This window comes from Carassius gibelio, chromosome A6 (genome assembly GCF_023724105.1).
Source record: "Carassius gibelio isolate Cgi1373 ecotype wild population from Czech Republic chromosome A6, carGib1.2-hapl.c, whole genome shotgun sequence".
NCBI classification, from domain to species: domain Eukaryota; kingdom Metazoa; phylum Chordata; class Actinopteri; order Cypriniformes; family Cyprinidae; genus Carassius; species Carassius gibelio.
This window is the reverse complement of record NC_068376.1, coordinates 19,331,612-19,341,280: the sequence shown is the minus strand read 5'-3', so window position 1 is coordinate 19,341,280 and position 9,669 is coordinate 19,331,612. Positions and strand designations below refer to the sequence as shown.

The 9,669-nt window shown below is 35.7% G+C and overlaps 1 protein-coding gene across 1 annotated transcript; it reads left to right on the top strand.

Annotated features, from left to right (window-relative positions):
• The first annotated feature begins 333 nt into the window (after positions 1-333).
• Positions 334-7,243, top strand: LOC128015626 (phosphoglucomutase-1-like). The gene is made up of 11 exons (XM_052599637.1): positions 334-644; positions 1,951-2,113; positions 2,209-2,352; positions 2,458-2,583; positions 2,693-2,883; positions 3,649-3,803; positions 3,932-4,047; positions 4,797-4,932; positions 5,025-5,208; positions 6,183-6,317; positions 6,944-7,243. Exons 1-11 carry the CDS (start codon positions 399-401, stop codon positions 7,031-7,033), a joined length of 1,686 nt encoding a protein of 561 aa, XP_052455597.1. The 5' UTR covers positions 334-398; the 3' UTR covers positions 7,034-7,243.
• The last annotated feature ends 2,426 nt before the right edge of the window (positions 7,244-9,669 follow it).

The following is a 9,669-nucleotide window of genomic DNA, read 5'->3' as shown; positions in this document are numbered from 1 at the left end:
TTATAGTTTTTATTGCTTTCAAGTTTTTGCTTTTGGATATCGCCTCTAAATATATTTTAATATCTATTTTACATTCTTCAAAATTTGGCTTTTTTTTTTTTCATTCCATTTGAGTTTATGTATATATTAACGGGCAATTATTATAATTAAATCAAATATAAACAGAACACTTCTATCACCATCAAATGAAGAACCTTTTACTATAACATCAATTTCTTGAAGGTTGTACACAAGTATTGCAGACGTCATAAATGGTTTAACTGTCTCTTTAAATGTGGGCGTGACCGTTTAAGTGGCAAAAGGCCAATGTGTGAATAGAGAAGCTACGTGATGAACGCACATCCCTCTGCCTGGGCACCCGGATACGAGTAGTGACAGACACTGACTGCTGCTGCAACATGGTGAAAATTACGGTTATTAAGACCAAACCATACACCGATCAAAAACCCGGAACAAGCGGTTTGAGAAAGAGGGTGACTGTGTTCCAGCAGAACCAGCATTATGCGGAGAATTTTATCCAGAGTATCATTTCCACCACTGACCCTGCTCAGAGACAGGAGGGCACCCTGGTAGTTGGAGGAGATGGACGCTTCTTCATGAAAGACGCTATTCAGCTGATCGTCCAGATTGCCGCAGCTAATGGGGTTAGTATTGGCCGAATTCGAAGCGTAATTTTATGCAAAAGTGGCATGTAACAAATGTTATTTACTTGAATAGGAAAGGGTGGCTCTGTATAGTCATTAACACTAGTTACAAGTTCATTGTAAAACCGATAACGTTACTTCAATCAATTGCAGTCGTGCTCTGCCATGCATGCTTTCAAAACTCCATGGAAAAAAAAACAGCAAGGTCAAATTTCTTATGCATTTTTTTATCGTAGTGTTCCAAATACATTGCATACATATTTATAAACGTTACATAATAATTCTCGCTGGGGAATAATCTTGTCCACACTGCGATAAATTCGTGAACGACCCGTTCATTTAAGTCGGATCTTTTCAATGAATCAGTTTGCAACATTGACAACTGAACGATTCGTACTCGAGTCGGACTGAATCAGTTATCATTAAACCAGACCTTGTCGGTTCATGTCCGAGTCAAAATGCAGGAATGAGGGATTTGGTTTAATAACACCCGTGTTAATGAAACAACCAACAAAAACTAAATAATAATCACGATCAGTTTATTTGTTTGATACCAGGGATGAATTGATGATGCAACTGCTGCAGCATAACGTAAATGAATCGCAGAATCTTATGTTCTGATTCAATAAATCAAGCTGTTCAAAAGAACCGACTCGCGGAAATGATTCTGACTTGAAGCAAACGAGCTCCGTGATCTTTTAAGCTGAACTGTTTTGGGACACCTTTGACATTTCACGCACTGCCAAAAGCAGGAGCCGCTGCGTGTTGACGTCACAACATCCGTCTCATCATGTTGCAGATCGCAATTAATTTAGAAAGAAAAAACTTGCAGCAGCGTCTTGTAAGGGCGTGAGCATTTCTTTAACAGAAGCAGTCTTGTAGCAGAGACCATGATGTGGAGGAGGCGTGCCTGCTGTCACGTCCCTAGTCTGCACGGCATGAGTGCTGTATTAAAGATATATCGGTACAGAACACCGTTTTTGCATCACTTTTTAAGTAGTACATTTTCATTCTTTATGAATATGCACTAGCCATTGATTGCAATGCAGTTGCAGTGTTGTGTAACAGTCCATAGTATATGTGTGTTCTGTAAATCACAAGGACACATCAATAGGGTCGATGTGGTGTAAACATTGTACTAGATAGCAAAGTCAGTGTTGTTATCTCTTATGGTTCAGGGTTTACGAAACCGTGTGTTTCTGAATATAACCTTCAAGAGATTTTTTATTATTATTATTATTATTATTATTTATCATCTTTTTTTTTCACGAGTTGATCATCACTTGTCTCGTCCATGATCTCTTAGATTGGCAGGCTGGTCATTGGTCAGAATGGGATTATGTCAACACCTGCTGTTTCCTGTGTGATCCGAAAAATCAAAGCCATCGGGGGGATCATCCTGACAGCCAGTCACAACCCTGGCGGCCCCAGCGGAGACTTCGGCATAAAGTTCAACATATCTAGTGGAGGTTAGAGATGCATGCATAAGTTAGCAGATGTTAGTGATGAAGTATTAAAGACGGTATAGAACTGAAATTCAGTTTGTCTTGTTTGTCTTTCCCAGGTCCTGCACCAGAGGGCATCACAGACAAAATCTTTCAGATCAGCAAGAGCCTGCAGGAATATCACATCTGCCCTGAGCTCAAGGTGGACCTCTCAACCATTGGCAAGCAGACCTTTGAAGTTGACACGTTCAAGCCCTTTACTGGTACCATTTTGTTGTTTTACTATTTGCCAGTTATATAAAATCATTTTTAGTTCATATTTGATTAATGAGTCTACAGTGTGGTTCACAGTCTTGTATCTTTTGCAGTTGAAATTGTGGACTCAGTGGAATCCTATGCAGAGATGCTAAGAGATATCTTTGATTTTGCTGCTCTGAAAGAATTGCTTTCAGGGCCCAATCATATCAATGTACGGCTTGATGCAATGCATGGAGGTATGGATTTTATTCCTCCAAAAACATAAATATGACCTCAAACTACTTACATAAACCGTATATATATGAACCAACTGAAGACGACCTCTTTCTGTGTTCTTCACACTAGTGGTGGGTCCTTATATAAAGAAGATTGTATGTGAAGAACTCGGTTCACCTGCTAACTCTGCTGTTAACTGTGTCCCCTCTGAGGACTTTGGGGGACACCATCCTGACCCTAACTTAACATATGCTGCTGAACTGGTCAACGCTATGAAGGGAGGTGAATATGACTTTGGAGCAGCGTTTGATGGTGATGGTGTAAGTTTAAAAGTTTATATCTGAAGTTTACAACCCCATACGCTGCTATTCAAAAGTTTGGGGTTACTCCGATTAGTTTTTTATATTTTTAAAAGAATTCTCTTCTGCTTACCCTGACTTCATTTATTTGATCAATAGAGAAACATGCAATTAAAACTCTGTAGTATTGTGAAATATTATATATCAATTTGAAATAACCATTTTCTATCATAATATCTTTTAAAATGTTATTCTTTCCTGTGATGGCAAAGCTGAATATTCATTAGCCATTACTTCAGTCTTACTTCACATGATCTTTCAGAAATTATTCAGATATGCTGATTTGATAATCAATAAATAGTTAAGACATTTAATACATGAGAATTATCAAAAACAGTTGTTCTGCTTAATAGGTGTATAAAAACTAATATATATATATAATTTTTTTTAATTTTTTTTATTATTATTATTATTATATATATATATATATATATATTTTTTTTTTTTTGTTTCATGATACTTTGATGAATTGCAAATTCAGTATTTATAGCAGTATTCATTTTTAATGTAAATCTAACATTATACCATTAACATTATTTAACATTATAAATGTCTTTAATCTCAGTTTTGATCAATTTAGTTGATCCTTGCTGAATAAAATCATTGAAAAACTGCTCCCAAACATTTTGGTAACAGTTGTGCTTTTAATTATGCAATTAATATCAACCAGAAATTATTCTCAAGTTAAACCTCATCATTTTTCCCTTCTTGCTGTTTTCTTTGCAGGATCGTAACATGGTTCTGGGTAAGCATGGGTTCTTTGTAAACCCCTCAGACTCTGTGGCAGTCATCGGTGCGAACATTACATCCATCCCTTATTTCCAGAAGACCGGCGTGAAGGGTCTGGCTCGCAGTATGCCCACCAGTGGTGCTCTGGACAAGTATGATCATCTAAGCTTACTTATATTTTGTGATTAAGCCCTATATTTAAATACCTAAATAAGTGTAATAAGTGTGTACTACACACACCATAGTATGTCATAAATATTGTTTTTTTTTCGCCACACAGCGTTGCCAAAGCTTTGAAGATGCCGCTTTATGAGACTCCCACAGGCTGGAAATTCTTTGGAAACTTGATGGATGCTGGCAAGTTATCCCTCTGTGGTGAAGAAAGCTTTGGTACTGGTGAGTAGCTATGACTCCCTTTAACTCATTGTTAATCTGCTTAGAAGTTTTATGGTGAAAAGCTTTTATTTTGAAGTATTTAAATTGGTGGGTAAATACTTAAAAAAAAAAAATAATAATAATATATATATATATATATATATATATATATATATACATACACACACACACACACACATGCCTAGTGACTAAGACGTTTGATGAAGATGCTGATTATTTTGAGGAAGTACACTGTAAAAAAAAAAAAAAAGGTTTAGCAGGGATAGTCTTTTGAAAGGGACCCTGCTTTTGCTATTTTTCACCATAAATTGTATGCTAATTCAGAATTTTTGTTGCAAAACCGTACATTTGACAGTACTTTAACGTAAAATGACAAATAATGTGCTGTTAAAGCATTTACATTTTCTCACAATGTATGGTAAGCTTACTCATAGTTATTAATGTTTCACTGTAGCATTTGTACTTTTTATCTGTAAGACAAATGTAATTATATGTTATTTGCTAGAATATGTCCAAAAACAATATCAAATTTTATCATAGCATTCTACTGAGGTCCATTTATATAAAAACAAAATTCACCAAATAAGCAGTTATACATTAAGTTCATAAAGTTATCAAATAGTTTTTTATGACCACTTACATTTCATTTTCAAAGTATCTGAAGCTCTTTCATCGCAAAATATGAAAGGAAGCTTGTTTTCTCTTGATAGAACCTTTTAAAGTCGGGTTTTTTTTTTTTTTTTTTGTAGGTTCTGATCACATCCGGGAGAAAGATGGTCTGTGGGCAGTTCTGGCATGGCTCTCAATCCTGGCCTCTCGCAAGCAGAGCGTAGAGGATATCATGAAAGACCACTGGCAGAAGTTTGGACGGAACTTCTTCACAAGGTAACTGCAATCGAGAGCTTTCTATAGCTTGGCTGCCCTCTGCTGGTAGACTTGTGGAAGACACCAAACTTTGTCCTGAATCTCTATTTCAGGTATGACTATGAAGAGGTGGACTCTGATGCTGCGAATAAGATGATTGATCACTTACAGACAGCTATGTCTGATAAAGCCTTTCTAGGGCAGAAGTTCTCCTCAGGTGATAAAACGTATCAAGTGGAGAAGGCTGATAACTTTGAGTACACAGACCCTGTCGATGGCAGTGTTTCGAAAGGACAGGTGAGTCTGATAATAATATGAAGATGAGATTAATGAGATCAGGAAACATAAATGATTAGTGGTTATATGGTTAGTCCTTTGCATAATTAGTTTTTTATAAGCTCTCCTGTAGATTTCAGGTCACTTTAATGTTCTGATGTGCATTTAGTCATATATTTGATTAGAACTAGAAACAGTTAGTCATGAAGCCCACTTTTATTATATAGAAATCAGCTGATTCTTCACATATAATAAAAGCTTTTTATTCCCGTGATGATTCCACATGATCATTCTAATCATTCTAATATGTGATTCTTATTATAATAAAAAAAAATTAATTCTGAATATTAAGTTTTTTTAATATTCAGTCATAAATTTCACTAGCATTATTTACAAAACCGCTCTTTCTATTCGTATAATGAAATATTTCATATATTATTTACATTTATTTTATCCTTTTTTATGACCACTGATTCTCTGTTCTTTTACACATCAAATACCGAAATGACATTTAAATGTAGATACATATTGCTTAATATGATTTCTCTGATAAAATTACTGATGATCTGCATTGCTGTTGAAAGAATAACTTCATCATGGCCTTTAATGTGTTTGAAATATCTCATGAAAATGCCATCCAAATGAACAGTCTAGGAAACGTTTGGTTGCACTTTATTTTACAGTACGTGTACTAACATGTACTTATAGTGTACTTACAGTATATTTATATAAGAAAGTTCTGATAATACAAGTTAAGTACATGGGGTAGGGTTAGGTTTAGGGGTAGGTTCAGGGTTAGTACCTAGTTATTACATAGTTATTGTAATTACTATAATAGGTACATAGTATGTACATGAGGAATAGGACTGTAAAATAAAGTGCTACCAAACGTTTCATCTAAACACCTTTCTCAATTTCATAGAAATTTGTGCATGCTTTCCAAAACACAGTATGTTGGCCCTCATCCCTGTTTCCTGTCTTCATGCTTTTTTTAGGGTTTGAGGATCATCTTCTCTGATGGCTCACGTATTATCTTCCGTCTCAGCGGGACAGGCAGTGCTGGGGCAACCATCAGGCTTTACATTGACAGCTATGAGAAAGACCCCCAGAAAATTTATCAGGACCCACAGGTAACCTGGTCAAAAGTTTAAATATTTGTTCTTCCACTACATATACTTTTATCAACAAAAAAAAATAAAATAAATAAATAAATAAATATATATATATATATATATATATATATATATATATATATATATATATATATATATATATATATATATATTCGCTCATTCTTTCTTTTAAAATGTATGCATTTATTATAATAATTATTATTATTATTATTATTATTATTATTATATTTTAAAGAAAAAATCTGTTGTAGCTGTCGCAGTAATCAGTTTTGACATGCTCATCCCTGCACATGTGGTAAAAGATCAAATGCACTTAATTTTATCTGCTCAAACTGGATCACAAGAGTCTTAAAGAATCAACCTCAGACACGCTTAGAATTGAGCTGAGATGACTTTTAGTTCCAGCAGTTCTTTTCATCCTGAGTTGTGCGGCTTGAGTTCCTGTAAAAGAAAAAAAAATCTAATTTTTATACAAAACAGTCAGTTTGGACCATCCGTTTTCATTTATTCTAAATCAAAGTCCCTATTGTATTTCTCTCATTATGCGGTTCCCTAATAGTTCATTTGTAGCATTTCTAACCTCTTAAACATTATTAACTTTGTCTCTTGACCACTGTGAACAGGTCATGCTGGCTCCTCTGGTGGACATTGCCTTGAGGATCTCTCAGCTTCAGGAAAAGACAGGTCGCACCGTTCCAACAGTGATCACATAATTACCCAAGAGCCCATATTCACCTGATCCAGCCCAGACTAGCCCTTACTGTACGCAGCAATGCCTTACTGCAGCATTAATGCCATCAGTTTCATACCCCAATTCACTGTGTCTTCAAGAAAGTGTTACATTTTTTGTGTTCCACATGCACAATCAAAGATCTATATCCATTATAAATAGAGAGAGTATGAAATAAAGTCTATAAAATGAATGACTTCCTGTGATTTGTTCTTGAGGAACCTTGAATTTTCTCATTAATGTGCTTTTGTCATGAAGACTATATATCTGTATATAATTTATTATCGATATTATTGTTGACCACAAGTTCTCTAAGGGATTGAGATCCAGGGAGTTGCCTGGCCACGGATCCAAAATTTCTATTTAATGATCTTCGAGCCACTTCTTAATCACTCTTGCTTTGTGACATGGTGCTCCATCATGCCGGAAAATGCAGGAATCATCACCAAATTGCTCATGGGTCGTTGGAAGAATTGCTCTTGCAAGGACGTTCTGATACCATTCTTTATTCACGGATCTTTATTTTGGCAGAATTATGATCGAGCCCGCTCCCTTGGTTGAAAAGCAACCTCACACATGGATGGTCTCGGGATGCTTCACTGTTGACACAACACAGGACTGGAAGCGTTCACCTTTTCTTCTCCAGACAATCGATTTTCCAGATGTCCCAAACAGTCAGGAGGGAACTTCAACAGAGATAATAACTTTGCAGCAGTCTTCTGCTGTCCAATCCTTGTACTTCCAGTAGAATTTCAGTCTGTCCTTGTTGTTTTTCTTGGAGAGAATTGGCTTCTTTACCACCATTCTTGACACCAGGCCGTTGTCCAAAAGTCTTGGCCTCACTGAGCGTGCAGATGCTCTTACACCAACCTGCTGCCATTCTGGAGCAAGCTCTGCTCTGGAGACACGATTCCTTAGCTGACTCCACGAGAGGAGACTGTCCTGGCGCTTGCTGGACACGCTGGGACATCCAGAAGACTTCTCCACTGCAGTCAAACCTCTCTCCTTGAAGTTCTTGATGATCTGCTAAATGGTTCTTTCAGGTGTAATGTTCTTTCTAAAAATTTCTTTGCATGTAAGGGCATTTTGACTCAAAGCAAAGATGGCTACACGTGTGTCTTTGTAGGGAACCATTGCTAACAAGAACCCAATGACTGGAAGCACTTCTTCCCTCCATTTATAACAATCAGTCTGCTCTTATGATTTAATTACTATGATAGTGATTTTACCTGCTAGTTCACATGTGCTGCTGATATGATTAGTCAATTAATGTTTGTGGCAGGATCAAATAAAGTTAAATTCATTTTTTTGGGGGGAAAGTTCTTTTTTTGGCCAATGAAACTTTCAGCAATTATTCAAATGCATCCAATCACTGTAAACAATAATCTAGATACAATGTGAATAAACACCACAACAGCTTAAGCAGCAAAATTTGTCACTATTTCTAATAATAGCATAAATATTTTGTCACATTTGACTGTATATATATTGCCTTCTTGAACTGATGTGTTGTCATCATAAACTCCCAGTCAGTCTATTTGGTTTGAAATTTCCTTCAATTTGGTTAATATGGGATAGGCATATGGAAAATCAGGTGCACATACTTGAGAACAGAAACCTCTTTATTATGAAAAATATATATAGGCCTATTTTTTTTTGTATTTTTTTTTTTTGTAGCAGTCTATTTGAAACCTGCATACACGCATACCCATATGATCAAAACGTTTCTTCAGTCTTTGTCAGAAATGACCTCAACTTTATTACAACCCATTTATTTCTACCTGTCAGGTCACCCATCAAACACCTGCTTTCAAATAGTTTCCCACTTCTGCTCTGGATGAATTAATGGGTGGGACATTTGTTTCAGAACAGGTTTGCACATTGTATAAACCCTCTTTGTTGACATAGCAAGAAACAAAGAATGTCCTGAAAGTAATGGTTTGCAGGTTTTATTTTCATTGGATGTCATTACATGAGGTAATGGCAGCAACAGTGTGTATTTAGCTGTCAGGTTATTACCTATATTTTGAAGTTCTCTTTTAATCTCTTTATATTTCTACCACAGCATCTTTATTTAATCTAGAGGTCCAAAGAGATCTAAAAAGGTCACTCACGCAAATAATTTTAGACATAAAGACTACTAAAGAGATCTTGTAAAAGAAAAAAAATTGCAATCAGTGCAAATACCTTTTATACTCCATGTATGTTATTATTATGTAGAGTTGTTTTAAGTATTCTGGAAATCTTAAAAGTTATTTTACCCCTTTCAACATCTGCTTTGCTTTAATCTTTCCACATTATCTTCACATTATCATTCAGAAATCATAATTTCTTCATACCTATATTTATGCATTATTTATGTGTGCGCGTCTTGTGTACACAGCATTTACCTCATGTAACATTTGAGCTTGCATCAAGTATTGAGTATATTTCCTTATTTTGTTTTCCAACAACTGCAGAGAAAGAATATATTTGTTTTTCTATGTTTACACAGTTCCCCATGCACAGTTTACTCCATGAAAATAAACCTACATCAAGCTTTCATTCCAGTTATTTACTGGACGATGCAAGACAGACTAACCCAAGGAGCCCTTAATATCCCCAAATATTAGCTCACAC